Consider the following 17,610-nt stretch of genomic DNA (forward strand, 5'->3'; position numbering starts at 1 on the left):
TCGATTTTAAGAAATTAAGTTTAGAAAGGTTGAATTGAAATTGAGACTATTCAACGCAGTAAGTTTTTAATGAGGCTTGTAAAACTGGTTATCATATGCAAGTTTATCATATGCAAGTTTACGAACGATTTGTTTTGGTTTTACTGTTCTGAGGGGATGACACAGTGGCGCGAGTTTTTAAGCCAATCACTTAACGTAATAATGTCTAACCAAATAAATGCGAATTACTTCGCCGGAACCCGATTTTTTCTGCTTTCGGTTTTGGATTCATCTAGTGCGCAGGGCGTTCGGTCATTACAAGAGAGTTTAAGCATGACGTTACGTCAAAGGGCAAACGGCAAAAATGAAATTTTTGCCCTCTGTCTTCAGCTGTCTGTACAGTAGAATGAAAACATTTGTATTTGCGGTGAATAGTAGGAGGCATTTTTGTATTTTTGTGTGATTTAGTTAAGGATTAGAAGAAAAGAACACACTTTCAGAGATAATCTTTGTCGTTTGCCGTTTGTCGTAAACAGCATGCTTGAACTCTCTACTGACGGAACCGTCGCGCGGGTTCCATCGCCAAAAGAAAAGTGCTCTTTGGAGACGAGATTATTTTAAAAGGTTCCAGCATAAACGTTGTCTTGCTCCGAAAGGTTCTGCATTTTTCCTTTTGATGGAAAAATTGCTTCTGCATTTTTTTTTTTTTTTTTTTGACGGTTTGAAACACGAAACATCAGAGAGAGGGGTGTTCCTTGACGACCATGCAGGACTATACCTTTCTCGATCTTTCGAGAAAATTGTAATATTGTTGTTATACTTGTTGTGAATGGTGTTAGTTAAGACTTTCATGGCCGGCTTAAAGTTCACGACGTTTCATTCGAGCAAAACATTTTCGGTGTGTGAGTTTTAGTAAAGAAAAAAAGTCGAGATTACAAAACGCCGCGGGACACCTCTGACCGAAAAGGGTTATTATCATAATGTTAATTACGATAAGAATGTTGATTAGTAGAACTACACAATGAGACCGACTATTTGTGTTCAAGCTAGTGCTCGTGAACGCAGAATAATTAAGTACCAAACTTGTTGACAGTGTTCCCAGCAACCCTGGCGACAAAACTGTGGAAGAATACTATGTCATATAGAAATAATTATCGCAGCAATTACCTGCTTTCACCAATGGAAGAAGAACCGAATGGAAATGCTATCCTCGGCGGCGAAGATCGCCAGAAACCTTTTGTGAGCAAAGAAAGGCTAAATTTGGAGATGAGTGAGCTTGGAAAGCCTATCATTTCTCGAGCCACCGGCCTGTTCGAAGCCGTGCGCGATGGAGTAGTAGACCTTGTTAACGAACAACTCGGGAAACTGAAGAAAAATTCCAAAGGTATCGACAAGTTGGATCAGTCCGGACTCGCTCTGCTTCATCAAGCGGCGCGTTACGATCGAACCAACGTTGCCAGATCTTTGTTAGATCATGGCGCACGAATCGACGTGCGATCGAGAGAAGACAATCTCACTCCGCTACACATCGCAGCAAGGTAAGCCAGTTTGTCACGCAACTATGAAGTACATGTATTTCCGATTCTGTTATGGGTCTGCTATGTGCACGGATTTACAGTTTTTAAAACGTATCTCTACTGTTACATGTAAACATATCATTTCTTCTTAGCAAATGTAAATGAAAAAAAAAAAAAACGTGTAAAGAGTAGACAACGTCATAACGGTTTGAAGTCGATGATTTAGGATTATATATGAGGATACATTTGTACTATCATTTTGGATTCTATTCATTGAGCATACAACACAAGAAAACGCAAAACTAAGAACTCCAAAACTTTTCAGTCGAACGTTACGTGCATGACTTTCGAATGACTTCACCCTGTTGACATGCAACTTAAACAACAGAGACAACAACAGAAATTTCCATAGAATAAACTCACAACCCACCGCATTGCGTTAGTTTGCATTTCCCGCTTTAAGTCAAAACTAATGACACACTCTGTCAGTATATTGTAACAGAGGTTACCAAACTATAGATTCGTGTTCGTAAGAAAGGCAAGACAAGTGTCAGTTCCTCCTCTCGGGAACTGACGATGGACGCAGCTGGCACTAGTCAAAAACTTGCCAGGGGCCTGTCGAGATCGCAGTCGGTGTTATCTAGGGTGTGAGGCTAGGCTTTGCTCAGTGTTCGAACAAAGATCAGTCCAGTAACTTTTTCTTTATTTTTTTACCATCTTTTGTGAACTTTTCGTCGGTTGAGAACTGTTCGTCGGTGAAGCAGTTTTAAAATCAATCAATCATTGGATGTCTGGGAAACTCCTGCATGCTCGGCTTTGATTGGTCGAGAATATAAGTAGTTCTTACCGCGTAATTAAAATGAACTCTTCTTCCAATGGCTCAAAATTAAAACTTATTCTCTGTCTATTCCCCAAGTTAGTCAAGTCTGATGTGAAGTTTATATGAAATAATTCATTCCTTCCTTTAGTCAAGTCTGTTCAATCGCTCGAAGAATTAAATCAGTTCTTATTATGCTACCTTATCAGCACTACGTGGTACGAAGGGGACAGTCAACATCAGTACAAAAAGAAACTTTTCAGAGAAGTCCGTGGCTCGCGTCGTTTAGAAATTAACTTAAGCTGGTTGAGAACTTTGATCGATCAGTTGAGTCGGGAATACATGAAGGCACTAACTGAAACGGCTTTAACTGGTCCATTGAAAATTCATGCCTATGAAAATTGACAAAATTCCTAACAAAAACTTCTATGTATACCTATGTATACCTTAATAAAATAACCTCATATGGGCTTACAGGCTGATTTCCATATCTTAAATTTTAAGTTCACCCGACTTTATCCATTTTCGCCAGATATTTTCAAGACATTTCCGCGTGACTGCCTTTGCTGCAGCTATAGAATGATAATCTTTGCATTACTAACACGAAAAGCTCTTTGATTATAAGAACCCTGTCTTGTACAGGTGTCTATTCACTGTCTCTTACAAAACACATAGGCTATAGAAGCCACGGTCAGTATAACAAAGTGTAAAAGATACCGGCTGAAAACGTGATGTAAACCGCGGTTGGGTAATTTGGACCCTCAATAGACTCTAACGACCATCAATTATGCTGGCCGGCGAACGTTAGATTTTTTTATGAGCTTCACACAAAAGGGACACAATAAGACTTGACAATTCGGTGCCGCAAAAGAATAAATTATCCTCGTAAAGACGTACGGATGCCCATCAAACGGGTCCAAACTACCGACCGTTTTTTGACCAAATGTTACTACATCCAGATTCCCTAAAATCAGGACTAAAATTCTTAGTGGCCACAACATCCAAAGGCTAATTCACTCCATAATTATGCAAAAAGCATTGTTAACTTGATTCATTTTACAACTGCCTAGGGACATAAATGGAGGTCAAATAACTGGGTCAGGCTTAAATACGAAGCGCAGTTTTGCTTGACTGTCCGAGTATAGTATAGAAAAACTTCTTTTCAAGACTATCAAACAAAAAACGATTACGCCAAATCTACAAACGAATGATCAGATCCTGGGCTCGCATCTACAAGTCGATCCAGTGCGGTCCCGGCCCACTTGTTTTTGTCAATAGATGCAGATTTCTGAAGTGTTCTCTGGCTCAAACAAACATGCATATAATATTTGAAACCAAGCGTAGCCGTTATACCAGCCAGCTCAGTACACGCCTCCTTCACAGTTTATACTTGACACAAAGTGGAGTCATTCGAAATCAAACTTCACAGTTTGATTCCCTACCTTTAAAAGATTTTTTTTTTGCCAAAGAAGGGGAAATAATGTTTACACCGTATTTCATTTACCTTTGCAAATACTAGGTCTGGCTAAGGTTTCTAATCATGATAGGTTTTATCAAGCCGGTTTCTGTTCGTTCGAAAGCCCAGAAAATAGACTGATCAATCAGGGTTGTTTTTTATCAATAAAATACCTCAACGTTATGTTTTTCAGATTCAACTGCGTCGAGACTACCAAGTTACTGATCCAGAGGGGTGCAAACCCTGCTTTAGCGTCAACCAATGGTAGCACGGCATTACACTTTGCCGCCCGCCGTGGGAATGAGCAAGTGGCGGAGCTTCTTGTACATCATGCCAAAGTTGACGTCAATTCGAAGGACTCTGTCCACATGACCGCACTTCATCTGGCCTGTGTCAGTGGAAATGTCGCCATTTCAAGAATGCTACTTGAACAAGGAGCGGACATAAGAGCTAAATCCACAGAGCTTATGACTCCTCTGCATACTGCTGTATACCACGGGAACAGTGAAGTCGCTGCTCTGATTTTACGAGCAGGTATATAGGAAACAACGATTGCTATAACCACACTTGACAAAATGAAAACGCAGTGATTCTATGTAAGAGCGTGTACTTAATGATATCACGTACACAAAAAATACGCAAGGATGTTAATTAGCCAATTAGATTCCGCCTCTCACCTGTATTTATTCTTCTCTTCCTGAGCTATAGCTGAGAAACGGAGCACTTACTTGACGGTCATGATCTTAGCTTTACTGGGTAGACTTCCTCAAATCACTGTGCAACTTCTTCTTTTAAGATGACACTCCTGAAGTAAATCAGCGACAGCTTGGAATACGTAAGAGGCTTCCATTCCCCCTAGATTACCTCCAGCTTCCGAAACTTGTTAGATCCGTCTCCCCCCGGCCGGCCGGTGGTGGAAAAGGAGTAGAAAGACTTCCAGGTGATATCGATTCGTGGGGGGGGGGGGGGGGGAGGGGGGCACTCCCATCAGTATAAGCTATATGGGTACTGTATGTGCCGCTGTGAAGGGTATGGTTTTCAGGCAGTTTACTCCGGGACAGGGTATAGAAATCAGACAGTTTTGGTCGAGAGTAGGGTATAATTTACAGCAAAAGTGGCCAGTGTATAAATAATTTAGTCTAAAACGGGGTTTTTTACAAGGGGTTCTATAACAGGAATAGAAACTCGGAGGTGACTTTTTAAGATATTGGTTTAGTTAGCGTATGTTGGACTACGATACCGATAACATTTCTGCCTTGAAAATAGCTAGTCAGGGATAGGGTAGGGTTTTTAGTGTCTAGTTTAGAATAGGGTTGCAAAATCAAGCTGATCGTGGTCTAGTATAGGGTAAGGGTGTCAGTGTCCCAGCGGCACACCCCTACCCAAAGATTTACAGAGTACCCTCTTCCCCTTCCGGGGTATCAAATATAACTTGTTGTCCTGATCTCACAAACAAAAATGAATAGAAAATAGTAATATAAGTGCGAACGATAACGAAGGCTCAGTGCCAATGCTCTGTGACAGCGGCCTTCGACGCTGTACGATGTCTGTATCATGGCGCTAGCCCATGCACTCATACTATCATCAACGTTCTTGCTTTCAGCAACTGAGGCAAAGCAGGATATTAAAACTCTCGTGGAAGATCGGAATGTGGATGACAACACAGTTCTTCATCTGGCAGCGGGAACAAACGATCTAAACACCGCACAAGTGTGTCTTGGGAACGGCGCGGACATAAACGCCCTTAAAACAAATAACGAGACGCCACTGTACGTGGCAGCAGTGAAAGGAAACTTGCAGATGGTAGAGTTATTGGTCCAGAAAGGAGCTGATATAAACGTCAAGAATGCAGACTCTAAATCTGTTCTTCACAGGTAAATTTTTAATTCTTTTGTAAGTCAATGTACTCCTGCTTGTTTGATTCAGCTCTCAAGTCGTAATTTAACCGTAAATCACTTCAATCGATGGTCACCCATCGTCACCCTTTGGTATTGCTGCCATGTCTATAATAGCCTTTCTCCCACGTTTTTTCACCTCACAAAAACAGTAGAAAGGGAAGGAGGTAATGTTGAGGGGAATACAAAGGTAAACAAGGTGAAATAAATTTGAGCTCAAAATAAAACTATTAACTTCATGTTCCTGTTATGAGGGTGGTTACACGTGATGAGGACCGCAGAAATAAGCTCGTGACTCGTGAAAAGTAACTAAGTGAAATACGTGATTCGTGAATTTACGAAAGAAAAACATTGTTAGAAATAGTTAAAAGTATGTGCGACGCGTGAAGTTTGTCAAAATTCGTGCATAAAACGAATCTGGGATAACCCCCTCCCCCTCTTCTTTCTGCCCTCTATCAATTAGATGCCGTAAAGAAATGTACCATGAAAGGTTTAATGAGTAAGTGAAAGCGCCCTAACATGAAGCCTATGAAAGATTATATAAGGATGATGACGCAAATTAATACGTTTTCTTTCGCGTTGATATTTTCCCTTAATGAACAACTATTTATGCTTTTGTTTCAGGGCAGCTGTATTTAACCGGCTTGACCTCATTTCGTTTCTCCTTGACCATGGCGTGCCCATCGACACACGTGATGCACAGAGTAGCACACCTTTCCTGGACGCTGTAGCCGCTGGCCAGACCAAATGTGCTCGACTTCTCCTCCAGAGAGGAGCTGACATCAAAGCGAGTGATATTTTCATGAAGAACTGCATTCACATGGCGGTTGAAAATGAAAATCTGGAGACACTACAAATGCTCCTAGAGGAAAGGTCTGTTCTATGGAACCTTTATAGACCGGATGTACACGAAAGAGTTCCTTTGCATTATGCTGCTATGGTGAAAGATATTAAGGTAGGTAATAAAAGAAAGTACGGTTTTGTATTTTGCATATGGTCTTCTTCACTCTCCTCCACTCCAGACACTGCTGAACAAAATTGGCGTACAGTGTTTACTACCGCTATTTCACTGAATCAAAAGAGAACGTTCGCGAAGCAAATTCCAATGAATTTTAATTTTTTTCAGCTCAAAATTATCAATAATTAAGTGATACCTGACAGGTATTATTGAAGGTTACTCACACACAAATTGTTAGGTATGTAGTGGACTCCTTCCATTCCACTGAGTTGGGTCACGACATATCGCTCATAAACTAATCAAAATTAGCTCGATAACGGAAGAAATGATCTCATTGAGGAATCCATCTTCTCCATCTTTGCCTTCCCCAGATAATGGATGCACTATTGGACAAACAAACGCGATTCACTTTCCACGATGAGACACAACAAACTCCTCTGCATCTTGCTGCCCAGTATGGAATGTACGAACAGGTGGAAGCACTGGCACGACAAGTGGCCTCTGGACTGAATGAACGAGATGAGCAAGGACGGACACCACTTCATAATGCAGTCATTAATGGACACAGGTTAGCTTGTCGCAGGCTTGTGGTAGAGGGTGTGAGTAGGTTGGTCAGTGCTCGGATACCAGTGAAATGTCGACCATTTCTCAGCAATCAGTTACCACATTTAGCCAACATTCACTTTCGGTCAACATTTTAGCAGTCTCTAAGCTGTTGACAAAGCCCCACTTCAGATCCTTCTGGTCTGCGCTGTTAAGGTTACAGTATACCTTCAGGGGTGTCTCGCGCGCAAGCGATGTAGCGCGTGCAGTTTAAGCTGTAGATACCTAAACCCCTAGATCAAATTAAAGCTTATGGAGCTAGCTATCAAACTATACCAAGAATTTTGAAAGAAAATGAATTGTCGAATTTTTCACGACCACTAAATGCGAGCGCCCGAATCACCTTTCGAAAACTACAAGTCAAAGCGAATTTCGTTTTTCGCCAATTTAATTTTTTTCCTCGGTTTCAGGGCCCAAAGCGCTTTAAAAACGTGTCTGCGTTTTGGCATATTCGATTGCACTAAAAAGTTACAGAACATTTTCGAAATAGGATTAAAAAAATGTGGAGTGATCGTACAAAAATCGCTCTCGAAGAAAAAGTATTTCGAAATTAACAATTCCCAGACACGCTTTTGTAGTTTATATGTTAAACTAGTCACTGTCCAAATTTAAGAGCAATTGAACAAATTCCCTTTTAGTTATAACTCTTTAAAGTGTCTGCTTCAAGTGAAAAAATTTATTCGAGAAAACAGCGCTAAGAAAAATTTTCTGCTTCGCAAACAAACTCCGCCCACAAACGCCTTCAAATGGGTTCTCAGATAACTAAGCCAATCAGTGCAGGGAAACTTTACTACCGTTAACCTCCTGGTGAAATTTACGCGAGAATCTCTAAAAAAAACTCTTGTGTTTCGCAATGCGCTCAAGGAACCGAAGGCAGAGAGATAATTTTTCTGTAGCCCGGTTTTTCTTGAAGCTGGTGTGGCAAAATGGGGAAGACTAAAAAGGATACGAACGCTAGAGTGGCTGAGCGAAGGAAACAAACAAAAGACAGCGCGGAGAGCAACTGTATGTGGGCAACTGTGCATGGATAATATTTCAAATGGTCTCAATGGGTCCGACGACTCGTCGATATCGGACTCATCAGAAGAGTCTCTGTCAGCATCCCTGTTATTGCTGTCAAGTTCCGAAATTTTTACAGAACCTTTCTTTTCTCTTACCACGAATATTTGCCCGCCTTATACGATAACTATAGCTTCATCCGCGTGGCGAACTTTCGCTTCTTCACTCATTGATGTATTTTCATTCGTTCTTCGCTGTTTTCGCTTTTTCGAACCGGTCCATGGTTTAAACGTGGTCTATGTTTAATTATAACTTAATAGAGACACGCCTAATATCAAAAATGCTGGGTGGTCAGAACAACAATGCTGATCAACTGAGTAGTCAATTCGTGACATCCATGTAGGTAATTCCCGCGAAAATCGTCTCGGTTGATTGCATACGCGCCATAGGGCTGTCAATCAAGAGGTAAACTTTTACTTCCGGTAAAAACGTAAAACCGCCATTTCTCCGCCAATATTTAGCCTTTTTCAAAAAATTTTTTCAGAAATAAGAGATTATTCTTCGACCACTATTTTGACCCAAAAATCCAAATTTGAAGAAAATTGCCGACCCGAAGGTATACTGTAACCTTAAGCGCAGTATTTCGTACTGTGTGATTCTTATCCTGCATTTTGTGTTTATCGAGCTTCAAACTGATTTTACTCAAATCTAATTTTGTTAATAAGGAGGCAGCGTGGTCGAGTGGTTAGAGCGCCCGATTTGAAATCCGTAGGTCCCGGGTTCAAATCCAGTTCTGACCGCTGGCGCTAGCTGATGTTGTTCTCGGTAGCCCCGAGTTCAACTCCTCGGTCATGCTTGTAAATAGCCAACTGGTCTGCCTCCCGCCAGTTGGGATTTTTAACCTAGTTATGTTTAGTTGATTATTTATTTATAATTGTTTGTTTACACTGGTCCTGAAAGGCTCAAATGGGGAGTGGCCAATTAAGTATACATACATATACATTACATTTAATCTCTTAACAAAAGTGGATCCACCTTTCTGTTTTTGTTGTGCATCAAAATTAAACATTCAATGGACTACATAAATCCAACCCAGTCATAAGAAATCGTTTGAAATAAATGCATTCCATCTATCTAACTTAATTTCATTTGGTGACAAACCAAGGATTTCTCTTACTCTTACATATAGGAAAGTATGTTACACTTTATTGAAACTTGGAGCTGATGCAAGCAGCAGAGACAGCAACCGCTGGACACCGTTAATGTGGGCATCAAAGCTAGGGTGGGGAAAGTCTTGTCAAGCATTGTTGGACATGCAAGCATCACCAGATGACGTCAACATGGACGGAGATACTGCCTTGCACATTGCCTGTAGGCAAGGTCACGTAGCCATTGTCAACTTACTGCTGGAAAATGGCGCAAGTTTAAATGTTTGCAACACGCAGAGTTTAACCTGTCTAGAGGCTGCAGTTCGGGCGGGGAATAGCGAGGTAGCCATGGCTATGGTCAAGCATCAAAGGTGAGATGGTTTTTTCTTATGTGATTAGAGCAAGTTCGTACGTTAATCCTACGTACACTTCGGTCATTTCAAAGGGGAAGTAAGCCTATGTTAGATAGCAAAGTTTACTCCTCTTTCTTCTTAAGGAACCTCATTCTTGGTGCTTTGTAAAAACAGCGGCGAATCAGAGGACTAAAATCCTTCCAAACAATTCAAGGGTTCGACCCCAAAAGGTAGAGGTCATTTTTAATTTAGAAATGTCGGCGAGATCAACGATCGTTTCGTTACCCATTTTGGACCTATTTCAGCACTTAACTAACTAATTTACGATTGGAATTGGAGTCATTAATTTAGAGATGAACTAAAGCAACCGAACAGCCACTGAAAAGTAAAAGAGTTAACATGTTAACATATATGAATGTCACACGGTTGTTACCTAAATAACTTACGATGAATCACAGGTGTAAGTAATAGAGCGGGTTTTGACTGAGTGTCGTAAAATCAAAACGAAAGTAATCACTCTGGCCAATCACAAAAGACACAAACAATCCAGTAAACCATTCTAGACTCGAACTGAACGAATGTAGCCTACGCGAAGCGCGGGAAAACGTGTGTGAGCGAGACACGATTGGTTTTGGTTTTACCTCGATTGGACGAAAAAGAGGCGCCAGCTTTTTAAACCAATCTTGACGCGTTCATGTAGTAATGCACAATCAATTACTTCTCGACACGCAACTGAAATCCGCTGCATTACATTCTAATCTATCTTTCGTCCTCCTTCAAATTCCTGCTAGGATGCATAGGGTACCTTTTGTTACGAATAATGAATTTTCAAGTTTGCGATATTGATGCCAATTCATTTGCATGTGAAGTTATGACTTGACAAAAGGTGCAATTATCATTCTTGTTAAGGCTGCCGCACACGAGCCGATTTTTTGTCGGCCGACAAAAAATCTTCACTTGTCGGCTAGTGTGCGAATTCAGACGAATCTGCGACAAGATCGGGGCTTGTCGGGCGATTTCTGACAGTGCTAGATCTCAAAACGTCTTGTCGGGCCTTGTAGGCCAGTGCGCGGTGGACCAAGACAATTTGTCGGGGCTAGCGCGCGCCTCAACCAATTAGTAAATGTCATGAGAGTCACGTCAGTGGAATAGGCGCTATCTTGATTTTGAATGACTCGGCCCCAAGTCTCAACGCGGTTAGTCGCGACAAAAAATCGGCTAGTGTGCGGCAAGCTGATAGCCCGACAAATCTTAACTCGATTTGACCCCGACAAAAAATCTGCAGTTCTACGACAAAAAAATCGTCTAGTGTGCGGCAGCCTTTAATTATAAAGTGTTTTCACACGACGTCAAGGCGGCCATACTGATGTCCCAAACCAATTTTGTGGAAGTTAAACTCACTGCTTATGTGTACACTTTCTTTTGTTGCAATTAACTTGCATGCACGCTGGTCACCTTCACGTGAAAAGTGAAAAGGTTCTATGCCTTTTGTGTTGAATATTTGTCATATCATGATATCTGTTTCTGCCACTCACCAGATGGCCTGAAATAATGGAACACAAGGACATACATGGCCACACACCTATGAAGCTGCTAATAGAGCACTTTCCAGAAAGCGCTGAGCTGTTGATGGACCGCTGTGTTAAAAGATCAGAGATGACGAGTTCCAACGATCCACAGTTTTCTGTTACTTACGATTTCAGCCTTCTAGACCCAGGCCCTGACGACCCAGCTTTCGTTCATGGAAGACGTTTCTTCGGACCAAGCACCATGGTGAAACACGAGCGGAAAGGACTGCTGCTTCATCCACTAACCCAGATGTTGCTGAGTCAGAAATGGTCGACCTTTGGACGCTTCATTTACTACTTGAACTTTCTATCGTATTTGATCTTTGTTGGTCTCTATTCGGCTTTTATCGTCATTGAGAGAAATAAGCAGAACTTTACGTCACTCGTCAAAGTGGACGGAAAAGACTGTTACTATGAAGACTTTTCTTACTTTGACGACAATGACACCTTTATAGAAGATTATCAACTGGTATGTGACAAAGTGTCGGAAGTTTACGATGTCGAAACGGCATTTAGCAAAGGGTTTTCGTATATAGTGTTTGGCTTCGCACTTGTCCATCTTGTGAAGGAGATTTTCCAAATATTCATTCAACGCTTTAGGTACTTCACAGACATCAGCAACCTGCTCGAATGGGCGCTCTATGGTACCGCATTTGCCTTCATGATACCATTTGTTATGCCTGACGATATCACTGAAGATCTATTCAGCCAAATGACAGATCCTTACTTTCTCTGGGTTGTGGGATTGGTGTCGATATTCCTCTGTTACGCAAACTTGGTCCTCTTCCTCCGCCGATTTCGCCTGTTTGGTATTTACGTCACCATGTTTCTAGAGGTCACCCAGACGGTGCTCAAGGTGCTGATGGTCTTCTTTGTCTTCATTTTTGGGTTTGCCATTGTATTCTTCATCCTCTTTAAGGAGCAGGTGAGATGAAAATGTTAAAAATTAATTGTATCGATCCGAAGGGGGATGACTCCCACATAAAAAGGACGAGGGTGCTGCTACCTCTTAGGGTGTGCAGCCTCAAAGGGACCCCCACCAGGAGTTTTCGCGGTAGCCAAAAAAAGTCATTGGGAGTACATGTACTGCTTTAGAATCGTTACCTCTCAGGAGTGAAAAACATCTCAAACCACGCCCACAAAACAGGGTCTTGGTACCTCTTAGGGTTTTTTTTCAAAATTTCTGACGAGCACCCCATCCAGTCCTTTTTCAACAACCTGAGCGAAGTCATCTTCAGAGTCAAGTAAATAGTGTTTGTCAGTCGATGGTGATAAAATCCTGGTCCGTTAAAAGTGATTGGTCAGTTTAGCCATGATGTTATTGGCTGAAAGACTCGTGTAAAGTTCTTCAGCAGTCATTGGTCGGTTCCAGTAAGTTTCGATCTCTATGAGGTCCGTCTATTGTTAGTCAAGTTGTCCTGTGTTACTTCAATAAGTTATTGGGTAGTGGTACTGAGTTAAAAAGCCAGCTGATAAGTTGGATAGTAAGGCACTCTGTTGTTTGATTGTCAGATGTCGGAGGGTCGGGGGATAAATCGTTTGCAACTGATGTCATCACCGCCATGTTGAATGACAATGAACAAAATAATTATTCTTAGTTTTATTGTTCTTGTCATCCAACATGGTCGCCAGGGTATTGTCATTAGAATCTCTCGAGAAAGATCGCAAACCACGAATAGGAGGGACTTTTTTTATTAGGATCACCGTTTCAACCATAACCGGCTTGGGTTGATACGGTTGACCTTTCTCAATACAACACTTTTCCGCCCGTTTTCGGTTGAAACGCGTTAACTCCTCAGAATTGTCCTTATGCAAGCTACAATCACGTAACATAGTCACGCAAATGCATTTTCAACCGTTTCAACCTGGGTTGAGACCGGATGAAAAAGTTGATCAACCAAAGCACGGGTTTTCCCCCAACGGAAAGCGAAAAAACCCAACCAACCAGAAACGGCTGATCTCAAGAGAGCACGACTTTAGTTCGTTTCCAGTCTGAATTACTTCTTCTAATGCGTTTCTCTGTTTGTACCACAGGATTCATTTAGCGATCTCGGGAGATCTTTTCTCAAGGTGTCAGTGATGATGATTGGGGAGCTAGAATTCGATGATACATTCATTAAAACCATTAGCAAGAATGCTACGTCGCGATCGACTACCGCACCACAGAATCCGTTTCCTGAAGCTGCGTTTGTCTTCATCACTTTTTTCCTGCTTCTTATGGCGATCATACTGATGAACCTTCTGGTATGTAGTCAACTAGAAAGATTCATCTCTTTAATCCATGCAGGATTTCGAGCGATTTTACTTATCGCATTTGCTTTGGTTTTGCATTACTACCTTATTGTCTCATGAAACCCACGCCACTTTGTCATCTAATCAGAAGTAAGACCAAAACCATTCATGGCTCGTTTGCACACGTTTTCCTGCGCTTTGCGTAAACTGCATGTATTTGCTCGAAGTTTCGATTGGTCCACTCTGTTGTCTGCGTCCTCTGTGATTGGCTAGAGTGATAACTTTAGCTTTTGTTGTATGACATTCGATTGAAAACTGCGCCATCCTGGATCCTCGGCTACCGTTCATTGATGAACCATTTACTTTTAGTTTAAAGTTTTGAAACCGGTTTGATTTTTTCTTTCCCTTGTTTCAGATTTTGGGAAATGAAAAACAACATTTCAATTTTCTCAGTGAGTGTCAGTGAATAGCTTGGGGGGAAACTGGATAATATAGTGAAAAAGTGTTAGCCTGGGAAGAACACAACGCAAATTAAAATATTGCTAAATAAACAAATTTCACCTTCGTGAACTTTGCGCTTGCTCTTAATGGCCCTCGCTCATTCTTTTAAATGAGTAGGAAACTTTGAACGGAACCGCTTTATGTTTCGTAAAACAAATGTGAAAATTTTCTCTCAGTTTTGCCCTACTTAAATCGGTTTCCTTTTACACGCAGGTTGGTCTTGCTGTGGGTGACATTGACTCCATACAACAGAATGCTACGCTAAAGAGGTTGGCCATGCAAGTCGAATTTGTAGCAGAGATTGAAGAAGGCTACCCAAGATTCATCACGCGGCGGGTGTACCACCCATCACTGGTTCTCAAACCAAATCGCCCGACTCGATGGAAAAGGTGTGTAGATCTGTCCGGTACAAAGTCCCACGGCGAAGAAAATTGCACTTCGTATATTTTGCATTCCGTTTATATTTAAAATTGAAAAACGGTCCCGCTTATGAAACGTTATGCCACTAATTAAGCGCCCGCCGATGTGGCACTAAACAGTAAAAAAAAATGACATGATGTGAGTTACATAGTCCGGTTGTTCTAAACCGGTTAATGTTAGTTTGAGAATTAAAACGAAATCAGCCTGTTTACCTTGCATAAGTTACCTAAAATGAAAACCGAAGGGCGGAATCCGCATAATTTAAGCAGATTAAGGATTCAAATGTCACTGAAATTAAAAGTTACAAAATTTGAATCTGAATTCCCGCTAATCCTGTAAAACATTGGCAAGGGACGAGATTAGTGAGACTTTTGCAGGCTTATGTGTACTGAGTTAATTCCTTTTCCATACTCGTCAAAATTGCAACAAAAATATTGACCAAAAAAATATATAAAAATCTACAATTATTAGTTTTGTTTTTCGGGTTCCATTTAACAAATTGACGTCAGTTTTTCATGCGTCTGCCCTGTTATTGATCATAAATTTCGTCATAACATTGCCAAAGTAGCCTTTGATCGACAAATCAGCAGACTACGTTGACAATGTTATGACGAAATTCATCGTCAACAACAGGACAGATGCAAGAAAAACTGTCTGTCCACTTATTGACGACGAAAATTAGCCAATGAGCGCGCGAGAATTTCTGCAGTTATTGTGAAAAAAATTTAATGTAACAAATATTGCTTCTTCTTTTTGAGGTTGATGGCTTTTCTTGGAATGCAGAAGTTCTCGAAGCAGGACTTTGGACTACCTGCTAATGAAATCGATTCAGATTTATCAGAGTACACCGAGGTCAGAAAGCAACTCGACAAGACTAAAAAACGCGTCAAGACGCTGGTTAATGTGATCGAGGCTCAGAATACACTGTTACGAAGATTGGCCAGAAAAATTGATCCCGAGGCCGAAATGGACGCGCGAAGTCTGGACCAGATTTCTCCCAGTATGGCTGAGGACCAGGTAACTTTGGCTCCAGACTTCTTTGATGGGCAACCGCCGGAAGACACGGCCCAGGAAACTAAACCACATATAACAGTCTGTTAGTTTAGAGAGTCCTGCGAGTTGTCGATTGGAAGACTTTATGTGTTCTCGGGAGAATCTTTTTATGCCATAAACTGCAAACTTTAGGGAGTAGTAGACTTTAACTCGTTTTGTCGGTTCAGAGTGGATTATATTTTTCAGAGAATCAATCTTTAGGATATTTTATTACACAATAGTCCATAGACAGCAGCAACACGAACAAAATACACTGTGGTCAGTGGTCTGTCTGAAGGAAAAAAGTTGTCGTTGATTTTTATTTTTTTGCGTTTATTTGTTTCTAGTTTGGTATATTTATGCGTAGAGAGCAATAGAGCACCAGGTTAAGTCTAGAGATAAGATGAAAGGGAAGCAACTGTTTAACAGCAAAATCTAGTGAATTACTCGCTACTTCACTTGAACGAAATGGTATGAGTGCCTCGTACAAGTTAAGTTCAGCGCCAATAAATTGAGACGAATTTCAGGTTTAACGAACTCCAGGTTTAATGTCACTATACTGAACAGGACAAAAGGCCCTAACCTCTTCCAGACGTTCAGTTCGTTGGGGCGCAGCGCGAAAAAAAACGCTGTTTTTCGCACTGCGCCCCAACCTACTGAACGCCTGGAAGAGGCTAAAAAGGCCCCAACAAGCGCGGGATTATTTAATGAGAACGAGGCATGCGTAGACGAGGGAAACCGCAGAAGGCCGCGGGCGCGGCTTAATAACAATACAGCAACAGCTATGGGGCAGTGACAATCAGAAGGCGTTAAACATTCCTCAAGAAACCTTGTAAGTACAAAAGACTAGTTTGCACAGTACTAGTAAGATCATTCAGTGAGGGTCGCACTGAAAGTGTTACCGACAAGATTACAACGAAGTCGACGAACGTTTCACTGTATCAGATAAGCTACAAATTTTGTATTGCGCATTTTAGTACCTCACTATGGAGAATTTGAGGAAAATTTCAGATTTGAAGGATTTACTTGAAAGAGCACAAGTTTGTCCCAGATCTTTCGACATGTACATTGTTAGGGGTTTGTTCCACTATTTATAATAAGCGCTATTTTTGTGAAACTATTTTGTAGGTTTGGAGAAAATAAAGGGAAAAGCCCCATTTGAAACAAAAATGCACTTGTCTAGTGATTTGTCTTTTCTTTACCATCTATGAGAATTAACGGGAATGTCAATATTAAAAACCGTGATCATATACCGTAAGTAAAAATAAAATGAAAAATAAAACAATTTGTCATGGTATTTAGAACTGAAAACCTGTTTTAAAAAATCCCAACTGGTCTGAGGCTGGTCAGTTGGCTATTTACAAGACGCGGAGAAGTTGAATCTGGAACAACCGAACGCAAATCCATCTAGCAGAAGAGAGAGGGACCTCCGAAGTATAACACCAGCGCCTTAACCACAAGGCGACTCTACCTCGTCAAACAAAAGTCCAAAAATGAGTGCCCCTCCCCCCGAATCCCCTCAAAATCGTTCCGCTTCCGTGTCAAATCTAAACTCATGGGCTTATATTTATATGATTTATTCATGTTACTTCTTTCGATCACACGCCTCCTATTGGAGAGTAAGATAGTCCTTTTGTACAAATATAGTGTGCTCAGAGTTATTTTGTGTTTCATATCCCTAAGTTTAGAGTTATCATTATACGCACAAACATTTCTGACGCAGGTCATTCCTCCGAGTTTTCCAGGAAGGACTCGAACCCAAGACTTATTATTTCGTCTTCTTTCTTTCGTTAATACTGGCTGATCTAAAAAATCCGAAGGTACGGCGTTTATGGACCTTTGGTCTCCGTAAAGTGAATAATCTGTAGTTCTGACATAGCTACTGTTTACGTAAAAGCAAGACCTGGCGTAAAAATTATCCCCAAACCAACTTCAGCACCGTCCGGTCAAGTTACAATCAGGCCCTTTAACACTTGTAAAGCCTTTAAAAAGCACTAAAAACAAGAGTCAGCTGTCAAAAGTTTGGTTCATTGAACAGAATTGAACGAAACAGAAACTCACTGACAACGGCTGTGCTTGTTTGAAAGCGAAATCTTGTTTTGTAAAAGAGCAGGAACTGTTGGCGTCTATGC

General features: G+C 41.2%; 1 protein-coding gene across 1 annotated transcript; it reads left to right on the top strand.

Annotated features, from left to right (window-relative positions):
- Positions 1-946: 946 nt before the first annotated feature.
- On the top strand, positions 947-16,648 carry LOC110061594 (transient receptor potential cation channel subfamily A member 1-like). Its single transcript, XM_020768428.2, has 10 exons — positions 947-1,517; positions 3,963-4,303; positions 5,373-5,643; positions 6,289-6,619; positions 6,994-7,190; positions 9,414-9,743; positions 11,264-12,218; positions 13,328-13,537; positions 14,240-14,415; positions 15,205-16,648. The coding sequence occupies exons 1-10, from the start codon at positions 1,114-1,116 to the stop codon at positions 15,545-15,547; spliced, it is 3,558 nt and encodes a 1,185-aa protein (XP_020624087.2). The 5' UTR covers positions 947-1,113; the 3' UTR covers positions 15,548-16,648.
- Positions 16,649-17,610: the final 962 nt, after the last annotated feature.

This window comes from Orbicella faveolata, unplaced genomic scaffold (genome assembly GCF_042242905.1).
Source record: "Orbicella faveolata isolate gen_17 unplaced genomic scaffold, um_ofav_v1 contig_12, whole genome shotgun sequence".
Lineage (NCBI taxonomy): Eukaryota > Metazoa > Cnidaria > Anthozoa > Scleractinia > Merulinidae > Orbicella > Orbicella faveolata.